The 18,806-nt window shown below is 35.5% G+C and overlaps 1 protein-coding gene across 1 annotated transcript in view; it reads left to right on the top strand.

Annotated features, from left to right (window-relative positions):
* DDX46 (DEAD-box helicase 46) overlaps positions 1–18,806 on the top strand; it is a 47,735-nt gene that overhangs the window by 11,909 nt on the left and 17,020 nt on the right. The window contains exons 6-16 of the mRNA XM_054568445.1: positions 1,140–1,291; positions 2,204–2,317; positions 2,873–3,038; positions 3,762–3,882; positions 4,445–4,620; positions 5,580–5,701; positions 7,690–7,768; positions 9,511–9,593; positions 13,670–13,834; positions 14,356–14,518; positions 17,311–17,504. Coding sequence (XP_054424420.1) covers positions 1,140–1,291; positions 2,204–2,317; positions 2,873–3,038; positions 3,762–3,882; positions 4,445–4,620; positions 5,580–5,701; positions 7,690–7,768; positions 9,511–9,593; positions 13,670–13,834; positions 14,356–14,518; positions 17,311–17,504 — 1,535 coding nt within the window. The remainder of the gene's footprint in view (positions 1–1,139; positions 1,292–2,203; positions 2,318–2,872; positions 3,039–3,761; positions 3,883–4,444; positions 4,621–5,579; positions 5,702–7,689; positions 7,769–9,510; positions 9,594–13,669; positions 13,835–14,355; positions 14,519–17,310; positions 17,505–18,806) is intronic.

Here is an 18,806-nt window from a genome sequence, read left to right as displayed (position 1 = left end):
GGGCGTGTGAGAGGAGGCAGGGCAATCAATGTTTCTCTTGCATATGGATGTTTCTTACCCTTTTTTCTTTCTTCCTTCCCCTCTCTCTAAAAATAAATAAAATCTTTTAAAAGACAATAATTAAACTTACAGTTGGCAGACAAAAGTTTTTAGTTTGCTTTCTAGTAGTGTAATTGTGAGATTTGATACTGGGGTCCTGGCCAGGTAGCTCAGTTGATTAGAGCCTCGTCCTGAAATGCCAGGGTTCTGGATTCAGTGCCTGGTCAGGGCACATACAGGAGTCAACAATGAATGCATGAATAAGTGGAGAAACAAATGATATTTCTCTCTCTTAAAAAAAAAAAAGTAAAAAGAATACATATTAAAAAAAGATTGAACACTGGAGATTCATTTTTTAAATTGAATTTATTGGGGTGATGTTGGTTAATAAAATTTTTTTTTAAAGTTTTATTTATTTTTAGAGAGGGGAAGAGAGGGAGAAAGAAGGAGAGAAACATCAGTGTGTGATTGCATTTCGCTTGCCCCCTGCTGAGGACCTGGCCTGCAACCCAGGCATGTGTCCTACACTGGGAATCAAACTGGCGACCCTTTGGTTTGCAGTCTGGTGCTCAATCCACTGAGCCACACCAGCCAGGGCTGGTTAATAAAATTATATGGGTTTCAAGTGTACAGTTCTATATTATGTCATGGGAATTCATTTTTATTTTTTGCTAACATGGTATTTTTTTTTTTAATTTAACATTTTATTGCAATTAAACACCTCCAGTTGTGCCTGATAAAAGTACAACTTAGTAAGTCCTTTGAGATGAGCTATATGGACTCATTCAGGGCTTTGTTTGCTTTGCTGGTTGGAAACAATATTGTATTCTTCAAGTTCGTGAATAGTGTGTATAGGTAACAGAAAAATGCATTCTCTTGAGGGATTCATTTTTTTGCTTCTGTTTAATAATTTGTAATTTATTTATTTTATTCAGAACTAATACACGCGTGGCTTAAAAGACTTTCAGGTATACTGGAACTGCAGTGTACTGGGGTTAACTGGAAAGGAGAGTGGATAGTGAGAGAATTGTGGGGTGCGGACTGATTGTAAAGTATTTGCTTTGAACCATGTACAAAGAAAGTGTATTCTAATATTTTAGATGATGAAGATGATCCTGCAGAAGCTGAAAAGGAAGGAAATGAAATGGAGGGTGAGGAGTTAGATCCATTAGATGCTTACATGGAAGAAGTGAAAGAGGAAGTAAAAAAGTTCAATATGAGAAGTGTAAAAGGTGGTGGGGGAAATGAAAAGGTACGGAATTTTGTTTTATTTTTAAAGATTTATATTCCTTACTGGATAACTTGATTTTTATTGTTGCATTGACCTATACTACTAACTTCAGTGACTTTACAATGTTTTTGTTTCTTCCTCCTGCCTCAGAGATGCGAATACTTTTTCTAAGTATCAGAGATACTAGTGAATTTTAACTATGAATGTTCTTGTTTCACAAGTACTCTTACCGTCATCATCTTTGTCCAGTACTTTTGTTTACTTGTTGCCTTCTCAGTAGGTCCTCTCCGGACTTCTCCAGCATTTTCATCTTTCACACTCGTATCCGCTTTACCCTAGCCTGTTTTTCTTTTTTAAATAGCATTTATTATCATTTGACAAATTATGTAATTTAATTTTTCATCATGCTTATTATTTGTCCCTTTTCTAAAATAAAACCCCCCTCAGGAGCAGGGGCCTTTACCTGCTTTGTTTATTGATTTATCCTAAGCTCCTAGAACAGTGTCTTGCTTGTCAAAAAGGTGGAAAGTACCATTTAGTAGTATTTTTAAAATAAATAATGTTATATAATATGTAAAATTACATATACAATAAACCACATATGTATGGCATTGGCAAAAGTAGATGTACAGTTGTGAGTACACGGAACACAGAGTTATTAGTAAAGCTGTCGCAATAATAACTGCCTGTGTGTTTTTCCCACACCAACAGCTGTACACCTGCTTTGCCTCTCCTGTATTAATGTATTATAAAATACAATGCAATGTATTGTATCATAAAACTTAAACAAATAAGGAGAAAACAGACTACTTTTTGTCTTTTCATTAAGTTGCCTCTAAAAAGTTAATTCGAATTATAAATTGTGAGTTATAATATCAGTTGGCATGTGATTTCTATTTCAGCTTTGCAGAATATATTTCTTTTTTATTTTAGAAATCTGGGCCAACGGTCACAAAAGTTGTTACTGTCGTGACAACCAAAAAAGCAGTCGTAGATTCTGATAAGAAGAAAGGTGAGCTGATGGAGAATGACCAGGATGCCATGGAGGTAACTGTTTGTTAATTTTGACTCTGTTCGTGATACTGCTCTAGGAGTATGAATATTTCCTAGGGCGCACTGATGGAGATAGGCTTTTCAGTGAGGCAGACTGCTATTAGCAGTTCTTGCCATCCTTAACAGTATGTAGCTGAATATCCTGCTGGTAGAACATTCTGACATCTCTGACTTCTTGCTCTATGCTCATTTTTTATTCTGTCTTGAGCTTTATCAGCTCACCTTAGACATGCAGCAGGGAGAGAAGAAATGAAGGGACAGTGAAATTTCTTCCTATTAATGTGCATTGTTAAGATTTATATAGAGAACTGTAGCCAAACAATTAAAGCCGTATTAGATTTATCTTACTATTTTAGCTTTATCTTGACATGCAACTATAAGGGGAAAGAAAAGAGAAGCCAAGTTAAAAAATTCAGAAATGAAAAAAGTAAAAGCCAAAGACTTTTCTAGGAGAGGAGTATTTTAAAAGCTAGGAATATTGATTGCTCTAAGGAGAAAATAGAAATGGATTTAGCTCTTTACTTTTTTTTTTTTCCTTTTAAACTATAGTATTCTTCAGAAGAGGAAGAAGTTGATCTGCAGACGGCCCTCACAGGCTATCAGACAAAACAGAGAAAGCTTCTAGAACCAGTAGATCACGGAAAGATTGAATATGAACCGTTCAGAAAAAACTTTTATGTTGAAGTTCCAGAACTAGCAAAAATGTCTCAAGAGGGTAAAATTCTTTTATTCATATGTTGGGTATTCTGGGAACAGAAGAGGATTTTCTTTTTTGTCCAGGAGGGGTGTGGATAGGCCTGTGAGTTGATACATGAGTAGGGGGAATTGCGTCATGTACGTGGAGAATTGAGAGGGTAAACTAGAAGGCAGGAAGTCATTCTAGACAGTGGGAAAATCATCTGCAAAAATTCAGAGCTGTGAGGAATCTGTGTTTCTGAATGTATTTAAAAAAATGAGCAAAAACTAATTTGGCTTATATAGTTGAGAATTTTAGGGTTGAAAATACTCTTCATGTGAAGTTAGCAAATAATATATTGCTAGCCTTTTCCTTCTGGGATTGGGGAGTTAGAAGCCGGTGTGAACATGTAATATTGGTAGAATAAGGATAATCTGGGTACCTCTTACTTGGAGAAGAAGACAGTTGTATTACTTGTCAGTCATTGTTCTTTTATTAGTGTTGCAATTTAAGATAAAATAAAAGCCAAATCGTAGAAATTGGGATATTTCTTTTCGTCCTTATTTGGTTGCAACAGTAATTGCTTTAACTGTCTCTCAGCTGTTCAGTGCTTTGTTCTACAGCTTTTCTATGAAATAATCTGTGGTAGCACTAAAAAAAAAAAAAAAAAATTCTTAATCTCACCATGCCTCACTGAAAAAGTAGAAGGCACTAATAATAGAACAATAATTAAGACTTTTTAATCTGGATTTTGTTTTGTAGAGGTGAATGTCTTTCGGTTGGAAATGGAGGGCATTACTGTCAAGGGAAAAGGTTGCCCCAAACCAATAAAATCTTGGGTCCAGTGTGGAATTTCTATGAAGATCTTAAATTCTCTGAAAAAGTAAGTGGTTAGTGGTTGTCCACATTTTACAAAGTCTTGCTACTCAAAAATAGCCATTTCACACAAATACTCCTCTTGGTTATATTTTTATTCTTCATAGAAAAATACCTTTTCTTAAACAATTTTATTGAGATAATTTATGTAACAAAACTTACCCTTAAAAATGTACAATTCAGTGATTCTTTAGGGTATTCATGGCGTTATACAATTCTCACCATTAACTAATTTTAAACATTTTTTTCATCCCCAGAAGAAACCTGTATCCATTAGTAGTCAGTCCTCTTCCTTTTTCTTTCCCTAGGCAACCATTAATTTCTCTATTTTGGACATTTTTTTTAGATGGGAGCATACCAATCTAAAGTCTTTTGTAACTTGCCTCTTTTATTTAGCATAATATTTTCCAAGTTTAGCCATGTTGTACTGTATCTTAGGACTGTATTCCTTTTTGCCAAATATTTATTGTATGGCTATACCACATTTTTGGAAAACCTTATTCTTAGGGAACTTTGAGAGCTGATGAGATCTCAATTTTTACCTTGTCTTCCTTTGGTTTCTTTTTAAGGCATGGCTATGAAAAGCCCACACCAATCCAATCTCAGGCGATTCCTGCTATAATGTCTGGACGGGACTTGATTGGTATTGCCAAGACCGGAAGTGGAAAGACTATTGCTTTTCTGTTGCCCATGTTTAGACATATCATGGATCAGAGGTCATTAGAAGAAGGAGAGGGGCCAATAGGTACAATTTTTTCCATTAAACTTTTCAGATAACAATTTTGTTGTCAGTTAATCAGAAAGACCTGATTCTTTATATTGTTCTTAATTACAACAATAAAGATATCTTTATGTATACCTTTCCTTTATAAATTTGGCACTTTGGGGCTGATTTCCCCTTACCAGCAGGTGGAGTGAGAATCTTCAGAGCTCTGGAGTGACATCTCAGAAGTACAAAAACAGCCTCTCCTGGCACAGCTCAATTTTTAAACTCTGACTCGGCAGGTAGACTCCTCGTGCATCTGTTTATTTATGTTGAGGTTTGTTTTTAGCCCAGTATCAGTGGATTTATAAACTCAACATAGAAGATTGTAGGGAAGTGTATTTACTTTTTTTCTCTTTTTCTTTTTCTTTTCTTTTTTCTTTTGGCCTTAAAAGGCTATAGTGCCAGCATCACTCAGTATCGGTCTTCCAGGTCAGATTTCTTGATTTCATTTGGCAGAGATCTCTTTTGCAAATTTGAGTAGGGTTTTTGGAAGGTTGTTACCAGCTTGTCTCTTGGAAATTTAGGGCACAGTATATTTGTCCTCTGTCTGTGCCCCTCAGACCAAAGTTGTTTCCAGAAACCGGGGAATGGCTCTGCAGCACAGTGAGTTGCTTGATTATCTTTGCTCTGTGGTTTGCAGTTGAGAATGACTTGCATTCTTTTCAACCAAGTATTTTCTTGATGGTTGAGTAGGCATTCAACTGATTTATCTTCCTATAGCATGTTCTTAAATCTGCTTAAAACTATCCTTCACCACAATCTCTACTATTATAAAGCTTTTGAAAAAGGCTTTTCAGAGGTGCATAAAACAAATGAAAACAAAAACAAAAATTAGACCAAGAGATCTAAACTTTATTGCAGAAGTTAAATTTAACACTTTAAAATATAGCATCTCAAGAATTTTGGTGGTTAGGCTTTTGACATATTTCTCTTTTCAGCTGTCATCATGACTCCAACTCGAGAACTGGCTTTACAGATTACTAAGGAGTGCAAGAAGTTTTCGAAGACCTTGGGACTGAGAGTGGTCTGTGTTTATGGAGGAACAGGAATCAGTGAGCAGGTAGCTAGGAAAGGGACAGTCACTTGTTTTTATTCTAAAGTTGAATGATTTAATAATGTGATGTTTTTCTTTAGTATTTTGTATAGTGATTGCTTTTAAAATTTTAAATAAGATGTGAAAGTAATACTAAGAATGAATTATGAATATGTTATATTTTGGAATTTTTGAGTCCTCCTTATGCCTTAGCCTTCCCATTTCTCTTTATCTTTCTTCACTCCAGGAAGATAGTTTTTCCTTTTTTTTTTTTTTTTAAAGATTTTATTTATTTTTAGACAGAGAGTAAGGGAGGGAGAAAGATAGGGAGAGAAACATCAATATGTGTTTGCCTCTCATGCTCCCCCTGCTGGGGACCTGGCCCGCAACCCAGGCACGTGGCCTAGACTGGGAACTGAACCAGACTCTTTGGTTTACGGGCCGGAGCTCAGTCTGCTGAGCCATACCAGCCAGGGCAGTTTTTTCCATTTTATAGGTAAGAAAATGTTCAGGAAGGTTAAGTACTTTTACTCTAGTCTTTAGGTTAACAAAGTGTAGCTTGTCCAAGAACCTAGGTCTTCTGATTTCTGGGCACCATGTATTTTCTCTAATATTATGTGACATCTTTGAATGGTAGCAATGAGCAGGATGCATTAATAGACTTTCAGCTGAACTTTTAAATGATTTCAGGAATTATTATTTAAACATACTTTCACAGTGTTTAATTTGGCATTTCTCCAAGTGTTTTCTAAAGCATGACTGTCATTGGTTAAAGCATTGTCTTGATACACCAAGATTGTAGGTTCGATCCCTGGTCAGGCATATACAAGAATCAACCAATGAATGCATAAATAAGTGGAACAATAAATGGATGTTTCTTTCTCTCTCTCCCTCCTTCTCTCTCTCTAAAATCAATAAATTTTAAAAAAAATTATAGGCATTGGATATTTTGCTTTAACTAGAAGACAAAAACTAGGTTCATTCTATGATCAAATAAGTTTTGGAAATAGTGGATTATACAAAATTAAAACAAGTTTCTTTCCTGCAAGACTTCTTCCTCTTTAGTGCTTATGTACAATATATTGTGATGCTAGAAAAATGAATTAAGTTAGATGGCATTTTCTGAACTTATATAACCACAAAACCCTTTCTGAAGACTTGTGTTCTCAGATTCTAGAACACACTTTGGGAAAATTTGCTTCTTAGCCCAATGCTATTTTAAACACTTGATCTTAGCTTTCTAAATTTATCTTTGTCATTTTTTTTGACAACAGCCGATAGTAAAAATCATTTACAAAGTAACCTGGGACGTGCATGATTAGTATATTTATATAGAAGTCAGACAAAAGTTTTATAGTCTAACCATTGTAATATTTTTCATTCTATTTCATTTTTAAATGCTGGTTGGACTTACAGATTTTATCAATCACTGATGGAAACAATTCTTGTTTTGAAAAACATTGATCTTACAGCCCTAATTGGTGTGGCTTAGTTGCTTGGGTATTGTCCTGCAGAGCGAAAAGTTACCAGTTCGATTCCCAGTCAGGGCACGTGCCTGGATTAGGGGTTGGGTCCCCTGTTGGCACGTGTGCGAGAGGCAACTGAATGATGATTCTCTCTCGCACTGATATTTCTATCCTGTCTTTCTCCCTCCCTAACCCTTTCTCTAAAAAAATAAGTAAATCTTTTTTTAAAAAAGAAAAACATTGATCTTATAATTGCTTTATTTACTGCTATCTTATGTTCCTTCTTGGTTTTGAGGGATTGCATCAAAATTGGTAAAAATCTCTGTTTTTTTTTATTGATTTTAAAGTTAAAGCATTATATGGTCATGTCACCACTACATGTCACCAGTACTCCAGCATTGCAATATGTGAAATAAGGAGCTTTGGAATATTCTAATCAGATCTCATTTTCTTTATGAACCTGTGCAGGGATCCTGGAAGTATTTTCAAATCTCTTTAATAATCATTAGTGATAAATAGACTATAAAATTTATTTTATTTTTTAACTAGATTGCTGAACTGAAAAGAGGTGCTGAAATTATTGTTTGTACACCTGGTCGAATGATTGACATGTTAGCAGCTAACAGTGGTAAGTTAGGAATTTTTTTTTCTCATTTCTCCTTTTTGAATTCTGTACATTTTTGTTAAATCACAGCAGATACGAGAAACCATCAAAAGGTTTCTACATTTCTTCTTAAAGCTGTAACATCTTAAAATTTGTATTGTAACAAGCTTATTGTTGTAGGTGTTCATAATATTTTTGCAAATTAAGTGAAAATTTGTTTTCAAAACTAACTCCATCTGATCTTTTTATAGCATTTATCATGGATTCTTAATCCAAGTTTAGCCTGACTTTCCTTTTAAAAGGTTGCGGGGCTGCTTTTTTTCATTGTAAAACTTAGACTTTTTCTCTTACAGGTGTTAGTATTTTCTTGCAATACTGGATAAATTAAGATATTGCAGCTTCAAGAAATTTTATCTTTTGTAAATATTGCATGTTTTTAGCTCAAATGTTATACTTTGTTAAATTATTCCCTATCAAAACTGTTACTAAACTGTTGACATTATTTAACTTCTGTGGAGAAAGGCCCTTCAAGATTTATAGAACTGGGCTTCCGAGACTTAAAACATCAAAGGTAGGTAATTTAATGCTGTTCCCAACCTTGCAAAATTATTTGAGCTGCAAATGTTAGTATGGAATACTTAAATGTTAGAAAGCATTTATTGGGGCTTATTTCTATTTTTTGAAGAAAATGCTTTTAAAGGTTTTTGTTGCAGTAGTTAGTATATACACTTGAGTTTAAAAACTGAGTAGTGCATGTATCTAATAGCATTCTGCTTGAGTTTCTGTATATATTTAATTCTAATTCTATATGAAGTTGGCAAAGTGACATTGAAATTATTTGCTAAGTCATTGTGCTTGTACAGTATATGAAAAGTTTTGGGCTGAATGTTGATGAAATAATCCCTTGTTTTTTCTCAATACTGTACTGATTAAGTCTCCTTCTGAAATTCATCTTGATTAATTTTACCCTTTTCCCTTATTTTTCCTTTTGGTTATGTTTAATACCTGTTTGGTAGGTGATTGATTCAACAATTGATAGAAGTGCCTGTGTTAATTGTTTGGAAAGGTTTTCTGTTTATGTGTTTAATTTTCACTGGCTAAAGAAGCCTGTCACATTTATTTAAACCAGTGGGAGTACTTAATAAAATTGAATTTGTATCTTTGTATTAGAACAATTTTTCTATGTAATAAATTTTGGTATTTATTTTTTATGTGATATATTAGTTACCTAATGTGTTGCATAGCTTCTCATTAATGTTTTGACATGCCCATTAGAAGTTTCTGACTATATGGAAGTAGGTTATAAGGTAATATAAAGAAAGGTTTTCTGCTTCTGAAATAGTTGGCACTGGAACTTGCTTTCCACACATACGCTGTAATCTCTAATATGTTTTTTCCTAGGTGATGCTGTCAGATAATGGCTGATGTGGCTCGATGCTTCATCTCAGTCTTAGTTTTATGATGTGTTTTGGAGAGGGCTGTTTTCTGAATTTTACAGGTTCTTCAGGCCCTATGATGGTATGCAAGAGACGAGTTTGACAAAATAAAGGGCCTCATATACCCATTTGTCAGAAAGTATTTGCCATTAAATTAAGATATTGTAGACCAAAACTTCTTTTCACTGTTTAAAGATACCTAACTTACCCCTTTGGTTATGTTAGGCATTTTAGTTCCCTTTACAGTTTTTTAATGTTCTTGGTAACCATAAAATGAATTGTGACTGATTCTTAGTTTTCCTTTTGTCTTTTTTTTCCCCCTTATCTTAGGTCGGGTCACAAATCTTCGGAGAGTGACATATGTTGTTTTGGATGAAGCAGACAGAATGTTTGACATGGGATTTGAACCACAGGTAATCATTAAATTCCTCAGTGTTTTGAACTATAAAATAAACCATGTAACAACCATGAGAGTGAAATTTTTGTGTGGTCTCTAAAATTCTCACACACATTTCAGTTGTGTGGTAATATAATAGGTTGGGGACATATGAAATTGAAATAGATATTTAGGTTTTAAATTTACCATAAAACTCGTTCAGGAGGTATTTGTGCAGGCTTTCCTTAGCCATGTAAAACCATCATTGGCCCCAGCTGGGTAGCTCAGTTGTTAAGGGCATTGTTCCAATATTTCAAGGTTGTGGGTTTGATCCCCAGTCAGGACACGTACAGGAGTCAACCAGTGAAGGCATAAATTCAGTGGAACAACAAATTGATGTTGCTCTCTCTCCCTCTCTCTCTTTCTCTCTCTCTTCCCTTCTCTCTAAATTAGTAAATAAAAAAAAAAATTAAACAAAACTCCATCGTTGGTAACATTAGAATGCTAATAAAAGAAGCTTAAGTTTTTTAATTTCATATTTTGTAGTTTTATTGTACTCCTGAATAAATTGCTTTAATTCATGCTTTTAACTACCTCATGGTCTAGACAGTACATGTTTACATTCTCCAGATGTAAAAACTGAGGCCTAAAGCATTTGCCTGGCTTTTATATTCCTCACACATGCTGTTTGCTCAACTACAAAATTTCAGTGCTATAAACTTAGAGAAACACATGTTAAGAAGATGCTAGAAATTTTTCTTAACAAGAAAAATATGAGTTGCCAAAAATTGTTTTAAATCAAACTGCAGTAATAAAAATGGGGTATTGGAAAGGGATAAGATTAAAATTGTATTCAGTCTTTTCAGTTATTTATGTACTCTCCAAAAATGTATTGCTTGTCATATAATAGTGCATGTATTGTGTTTAGATTTCAGGACCGCATTCTAAATGAGACATAGAAGAGTGCAAAAGAGAGTAAACAGGATATGGTAACATTTGAGCCTTGTGAGGAATATTTAGCTTGGAGCAGAGCACTTAATAGCATCCTTTTAAGTCTTCGAAAAAAGTCTGTCACATGAAAGAAACATTGTAGTGTGGCTCAGTTGGTTGGATATCTTCCTGCACAGTGAAAGGCTGCCAGTTCGATTCCTTGTCAGGGCACATGCCTGGGTTGCAATTGCAGTCTTCTGTTGGGGCACGGACGAGAGGCAGCCTGTCAGTATTTCTCTCTTATGTCGATGTTTTTCTCCCTTTCTTTCTCCCTCCTTTTCACGCAAAACAAACAAATAAATAAATATTTTTTAAAAAGAAAGAAACATTGAATTTGTCCTTTGGGTCCAAAGGAGTAGACCTGGGACCCTATGGGGAAGCTGTGGAGAGCTTGATCTGATCATAATATGACAAAGGACTAGATAAACATTATTTGGAAATGAAGGTTAGTTTGTGGGAGGGGGCAGATATTGAATATGCTTTTCATACCTGTATTTGTGTAGAGGCAAAGGTCCATTTTTGGAAGGAGAGTAGAGGGAATTAAAGAATCAGATGGAAGATGGAACTATGTTTTTTAAAATGTTCTCTTTTCATAATAGCTTTTCTCCATGTTGGTTGCGTGCGTGCCGCGTGCGCGCATGTGTATGTATGCACCAGTGTATTTGAAAGCTTTAAACAGACTCAAGAACAAGAACACTGAAATAGTCTTACATTTATTAAAGAAATAAACTTTTAGTTTTCCCACAAGGAAAATACCAGTGCCTGATTATTTTTTACTAGCAAATTCTTCCAGAAATTCATGGAATGAATAAATTTATTTCCTAATTATACTTTATTTTAAAGTACGAAAAAGAGGGAATGCTCACCAATTAATAAGATCATTGTAATCTTTTATTTTTAAAAGAGCTCTATTAATGTCTAATTATGTACCATAAAGTTTACCTATATTTGAGTGTGTAATATAACAGTTTTTGGTATACACACAGATTTGTGCAGCTATCGCCACAGGCCAGTTTTAGAACATTTTCTTCACCAAAAAGATGCCTTGTGCCCATTTACAGTTACTTTCTGTTTCCAGCCCAGCCCAAGGCAGACGCTAATCTGCTTTCTATCATTATAGATTTGCCTTTTCAGGACATTGCATATAAATGGAATCATATACATCTGGCTTCTTTCCCTTAGTATAACGTGTTTGAGGCTCATCCATGTCATAGCATGTGTCAGTACTTCATTACTTTTATTTGGATATATGTCCTATTTCGTTTATCCATTAACCAGCTGATGAACATTTGTATTTCTGCTTTTTGGCTGTTGTGAATATTACTGCCATGAACATTTACATACACGTCTTTGGGATTTATTTCTTCATTTCTATTGGGTAGATACCAAGGAGTAGAATTGCTGGATTCAATGAAGATTTAACTTTTTAAGAAACTGTCAAACTTTTTCATAATGGCCAATCCATTTTATAGGACAGTATAATACTGGTAACATCAAACAAATTACAGTTTAATGTACAATGATGCAAAAGCCCTAAAAAATACATTAGGAAACAAAATATATAGCATTTTGTAGAAGATTCAGACTGATGTATGGATAAATAATTAGAGTTGATAAGAAAATAGCAAAGTTTCTGGATACAAAGTAACAAAATCATTTATATTTCTTTTACCCGCAAGTTAGAGAATGTATTTTACAAAGACAATGAAAAAAAAAAAACCTGACAAAAGATATGTAAGGTATATCTGAAATAAATTATGGAACTTCTAGAAAGCATTAAAGAGGACTTAAGTTGACTCAAATTTATGTAAAAATTAGGTGGATTAGGTGGTGAAGAGTGACCATCCAGAAGAAGAGGAACAGGATAGGGTGTGTATGAGGAAACTCCTCCTCGAAAGTCTAGTCTGTTCTCATTTTGGTATTTAGAGTTCTTGGGTCAGCTACATCAGATACCATTTAATCAAAATATTGCTATCATTTCCTGTTTTCTTTTTTTAAAAAAATTGTCTTTGTTGGTTCATGTAAGTAAAAAAAAAAATCCCTGTGTTGTTTTTACAGGGTTTTTCAAGGGAAGTAAAGTTTTAACAGAAAGCCCGGGCATAGGGGTGAAGGATGGATCTCAGATTGGGCAGGGTGAGGCAGGGGGGCTCTTGGGAAACAGGCGCGGTGAGAGAGAGTCTAGGTCTGGGCCAGGAACCCAGAAGGGATTGTAAGCACCTTGGGTAGGACTCTCCCTTTCTCAGATTCCATACCATTTTGGATTGGAGTGAAAATACGATCCTAAAATTCTTTATATATTCTTGGCAAGACCTTCACCCTTCCCAGTTTCTGACCGCTCACCGCTGCCTGCCTTGAAACCGTCATTATGGCTTGTTTTTCTTGTTTATACTGGTCACCCCAGGAATCCTAGGACTTCATTCCTCCAGGGCTCTCTAGGCACCGAGGCCATTGGAGCCTGTATCCCAGCCCCTCAACAGTATGTCCATGTTCATTGTTCTGTTTCTGTACTTCTTACCACCATTTGACACATGGCATATTTATCTCTCTACCTCATTAGAATATAAGCTCCACAAAGACAAGTTTTTGTCTGTTTTTATTGCCTATTTCAAGCACTTTGAAAAATGCCTGGCACATAATGGTTACTCTTTAAAAATGTTTTGAACAAATGAAGGTAAACAGCGATATTAAACGGAGAATGGTTGTATCCTAGATACAGTCTGAAGATCGAGACTATCGAATTTGATGGATTGGGGGTGTGACAAGGGAGTGGGAGTCAAAGATGGCTTCTAGATTTTTGCCTAAAAATGTGAATGACCAGAATTGTCGTTTCTTTTTTTAAAAGATTTTATTTACTTTTAGACAGAGGGGAAGGGAGGGAGAAAGAGGGAGAGAAACATCAATGTGAGAGAGAAACATCAGTCAGTTGCCTCTCACACGCTCTCAACTAAGGGCCCAGCGCGCAACCCAAGCATGTGCTCTGACAGGTAATCGAACCAGCAACCTTTCGGTTGTCAGGCTGGTGCTTAGTCCACTGAGCCACACCAGCCAGGACTCTCCTATTTGGTTTTAACATCGTTTGATTTTTAGAGACCACTCTCACCATATTGATTAATGTTTCCTCAGGTCATGCGCATTGTGGATAATGTCCGTCCTGATCGACAGACAGTTATGTTTTCGGCTACTTTCCCCAGAGCTATGGAGGCTTTGGCTCGCAGAATCCTGAGTAAACCCATTGAAGTGCAGGTTGGAGGCAGGAGTGTGGTTTGCTCGGATGTGGAGCAACAAGTGGTGGGTACAGACCTTAGGGAATCCCCAGTTCCCTGGATGCTTAGGCAGTGAGAGATCCTTTTGAGATCACTCTTTGTGCTATACGCATATCATTTCTAAAATTAAATAGTGTGCATCAACTGTCGCCTTTTCACATTTTACCAGATACACTTGAATATGTGCTATTCATGGGACTGACTATTTAAGATACTATTGTAGTTTCTCCCACCAGAAGCGGTGGGATGGTAGGTAGAAATGTCACATAGCTGTCTTATTCTTTGGTTAATAGGATGTGAAGTTAAGAAACAGAGCAGATGATCATTTGTCCACATTTGCAAGCTTCTCCTCTGAAAGTTTTTTTTTTTTTGTCTCATTGGTTTACTAATTCAGATCAAAATTTTTCTAATTCTTCCTAGGGATTTAGCAAGGTATTTTCATTTATCTATTTGTCACAAATAAAACAAGTATTTTTGTACAAGAGTTTTTTTGTACAAAAATATATTTGCATTTTATTCCATTAACTTGTAATTCGGTGTTTTTAGATTGTGATTGAAGAAGAAAAGAAATTCTTGAAGTTACTTGAGCTTCTGGGCCATTATCAAGAATCTGGATCTGTAATTATATTTGTGGATAAGCAGGAACATGCTGATGGTCTTCTGAAAGATTTAATGAGAGCATCTTATCCTTGCATGTCTCTCCATGGAGGTAATATTCAATGAAATATCTGTTAAATATCTAACTTGGCCAGGTAGTGTGCTGTGTCCTGAATGATACTTACTTTGTACTCTAAAACTAAATTTCATATCATTTATCTCAGTTTTATTTATAGCAGTGCTATTACAATTATTACTTCATTTTCAAGTAAAAAAAGACAATACATTGGTTGACCAGATTCCATACCCATTAATCAGCTAAGGAAGAACTGAAATTAAAAATTTCTGATTTATGTTGTATGCTTTTTCATTATGTCATGTTACCTAGAGGTTTTCATAATTCTTGGTAGAGACTTAATTGAAATTTGAAAGTAACATTTTAATTTCTTTGTAATACCACCATTATTAAATATATTGGGATTTGCATATGTGGGAATTTTGTTTTTTAAACAGGATGTCAACTTGGTTAGACCCATATTCCAAACTCAAACCTTTTTTGTAATGGGCAGTATCAGAAATCTCTATTAATTATTTTTAGCTATAACTGTGCTGCTTGGTTTCTGTTTCATGAATATGTGGTGTAGGGATCAAATATTTGGGCAGCATTTTTATGCGTAATTGAGTAGAGCCCCTGTGTTTTTTGGGGTGGGGGGTGTTAATCCTCTTTTCTGGTCCTGAGTTTGTCCTGAATTCTTTCTTCTGTGTCTTAGTAAGACTGCATTTCTACTCAGATTTTCACTTCCCTGCCTGACTGCCCAGGCCTCTCCCACCCCCCACCCCCATTTAAAATAAATAAATAAAAGTTCTATAAATTCAACCAGTATCATTACATTCTTCCACGTGTCAGCTCCTTTCCAGTTTCTGTCTGCTTTTAGTCACTCTCTGTTTCCTTCAGGCAGCTGTTCATGTTGTGTCTACAGTTCCTAGTTGTTATCTGCAGGAGAGTTGGTCCAAAAAGAGCTTCTCTAGAGAAATATGAAATGTTGATACATTAGTGGAAATGCGTCTGTGAGGAAATATTTTTCTACAATTCCTTATCTTTACTTTTATACCTTAGGTTAGAATTGCATCATGTGCTTATGTCCATATCATGCATAGGCAAGGGGAATGAATGACTAATGGTTCTTAAAGTGTTGTCCTGAGACACCTGAGGGTCTCTGACACTTTCAGGGGGTTCACGAAGTCAGGAGTGTTTCCATAGTATACCCACCGTGTTATTTGTTATTTTTCATTCTGTTGCTGACGTATAATATAGTTTTCTAGGCATGGCATGTTACAGTGAAACAGGTTGAATACAGAAGATGTATAACTTCAACTGTCTTATATTAAGCCAGATGTTAAAGAAACTAAGGCAGACAAAAAAATTATAAAACAATTCTAATAATTTATTGTTTTTGGAAAGTTATTTGTCACAAAAATGGTTTTTAACGTAATTGCTTTATTATATTTAAATATTAAATATTTTTAATTTTTTTCAGTTCTAGATTATAGTGCATTAAATATTGATTAAAAAATATTGATAGAGATGACCTATCATAAACTAAAGCCCTCTGTGTCTGGTCCTACTAATTTTAAGGATGCAGACGTAGCCTGAGCACAGAAAATTTGAGAAGGGCTGACTTTACACTAATCATAATTCACCTCCTAAGGCTGAGAATTAGGCTCATCCTTGGCTTGATATACATGACCATGTGTTGGAGAGACAGGTGAACAAAACTGGGGCTGTGTTAAAAAGGAAGAAGCTTGGTAATTGCTCAGTAGGCATCCCATATGCTTCAATTAGCATATAATATTCACTTCCATAGGATAAAATATGTACAGTTAGGTTAGTAGTCAGGATACCTCAGGCTAAAGTAAATGTTTTGGTATTTTTTAATTATGAAGTTAAATTTATATTAATATCATTTCCATTAATTCAGGAGATTTTGGGGTACAGTATTGGAATCTAGTTTCTTTGACGTAAGATCCAAATTCTGTAATTCAATTTTTGAAGAGTACATTGAAAATTTTAGGTAATATAAATTAATAAACATATAGATGTTAAATATTGTGTGTATATTAAAATTAAATTTTGTATGAAATCTTAGAGTATCTTCTGCTGCAAAAATGAGTTTCAAGGTTGGAAAATTTATTCTATTCCCTTCTCTAATTACTAGAGATGCCTGGGTACCCCATCATCAAATATATATGTGGCTCGCCCATCTTATAATAGCACATTTTGGCATTTCATGCTCTACGTTGTCACTCAGTCTGAGGCTCTTTGGGTAACATGTTTAAGAGAGATCCTATTGGGTAAATTTTACCAGTGCGCCTCAAACTTTAATGTCCATATGTAGCAACCCAGATAGCTTGTTAAAATGCAGAATCTGATTTCAGTAATTTGGGGTGGGATCTAAGATTCTTCATTTTTAACAAGTTCCCATATGATTGTGCTTCTGATCCTTGGACAAAACTGCATAGCAAAGCTCAGTAAAACCTACAGGAGAAAGATCTAAACCCTGTCAATATAGGCTCAATCTACCTGACTTTTCTTCTGTTGCTCCCCAAACAAGATTAGGGTAGTGATTCTGAGATTGGGCTTCTGCAGTTATAAGCCTTATATACATTAAAGCAGGCAAGCAAAGGTAGATTGAGAGGATTCATAAATGAGTTCCTAGCAGTAGCCTTCGACCTTGCTGCTGAATTTCCTTAATGTTTTATTTTCTATATTATAGTTTTTGGATGTGTCGTCAGTGTAAGTTGGGTTTGTTCTTTACTTCATGTTTACCTTCTTTCTCTGAGTGTCTGAGAGAGTTTAATTTGAACATGAGATTTTACAACTCTTAACGTGTAATTTATTTGCAGGTATTGATCAATATGACAGAGATAGCATCATAAATGACTTTAAGAATGGGACCTGCAAACTTCTTGTGGCCACTTCCGTTGCTGCCCGAGGTCTAGATGTGAAACATCTGATTCTTGTGGTAAACTACAGCTGCCCCAACCACTATGAAGATTATGTGCACAGAGCAGGACGGACTGGAAGAGCAGGCAACAAAGTAAAAATAAAAGTTTTAGTTGGTTTTTATTATATTAAAATATATGTGTTTACTATTTTAAGGAGTAATTAGTTATGGGGACATTTTGAAAATCCTCAGTCATCAAAGTATGAGGAATAGTTGAGGTTTTCTTCACTTATGTACATATATATGTCTAAGTATTGTTAAAATTATGCACGTCTAACTATTTTGACAATTACCAGATACTTTGCTGTTTTCTGTAGTCTGATGGTATTAACTGTGTCCCCTTTTAGGATTTTTTACATGCATAAAAGTTTCTATATATACCCATATATATAGTTCAGAATATTTCACTGTTTTGTTTTTTTTTAATGTGGCATCATAAAATACACTCACACCCACACTAATCTCCCCTGTTGTCACCTGCCCCCCATATACATACTTACCACTTTTTTGACTCATGTATTCTGGTTAAGTATATAGGTCTAATTCATTCTTTTTGAAGGAGCATAATATTCTGCTGTTGGAAACATTGATGATGATTTAGTTAGTATTCCAACCCTAGTCGTTTCTGTATACTGAAGCAATAATAGCATTAATAGTAATAGGTTATATATATATGGAGTGTCGATTAAATGTCTGGCACAGAAGTGCTTTACTTACATTTATCATTTCATTTTCACAACTTCCCTTTGAGGTAGATAATACTATCTCATTTAATAGATGTGGAAAGTTTCTCGGAAGTTGTTATGGTAGCTGGGTGCAGTAGTAGAAGAAGGGATTGTAAGCAAAGAAGGGAAAGAAAATATATTAGAGGCCTGGGTTGGTGGTCTGCTGGGCACTCTGCCAGCTGTTTTTTGCCATGTATAGGAGTTTTTTGAGATGCTGAATTTTCTTTTTTATTTGAATATATGCACTGTAAGCTGGGCCCGCGTTGGAAAGACCTTGGTTTTTATGTCCCAGTGGACGTAGCTTTTGTGAAAGCATCACTTGGATTGCCAGTCTTTGCTCCAAATATTTAGCACATGGACACTGACTTACAAGGAGCTAAGTGTCTTGCCCAGAGTTGCCCAGGTGGAGCCAACCGCTGCCTCAGGACTCCAGGGCTGGCCGTAATCGGCACGCCCCAGTGCGAAATGAAAATGCAGACAGAACTCCTCGTTCAGAAAGCTTTCCGGAACTGTTGAAGCCATTTGAGCAGGGGATATATATAACCAGAAGCAGGACATGGAAGGATTGCTCTCAGGAATATGCCCAACGCATTTCCGCAGGGAGGTATCAGAGTCAGCAAAGTTGCCGTGCAGGCTGTGACTGGACCTGAGAGCAGTCTGAACGCGAATG

The sequence above is a fragment of the Pteronotus mesoamericanus genome, unplaced genomic scaffold, assembly GCF_021234165.1.
Source record: "Pteronotus mesoamericanus isolate MK-2021 breed Mesoamerican mustached bat unplaced genomic scaffold, CSHL_Meso_final contig_2, whole genome shotgun sequence".
Classification (NCBI taxonomy): domain Eukaryota; kingdom Metazoa; phylum Chordata; class Mammalia; order Chiroptera; family Mormoopidae; genus Pteronotus; species Pteronotus mesoamericanus.
The sequence above is the reverse complement of the archived record's forward strand: the minus strand, read 5'-3'. Positions and strand labels throughout refer to the sequence as shown.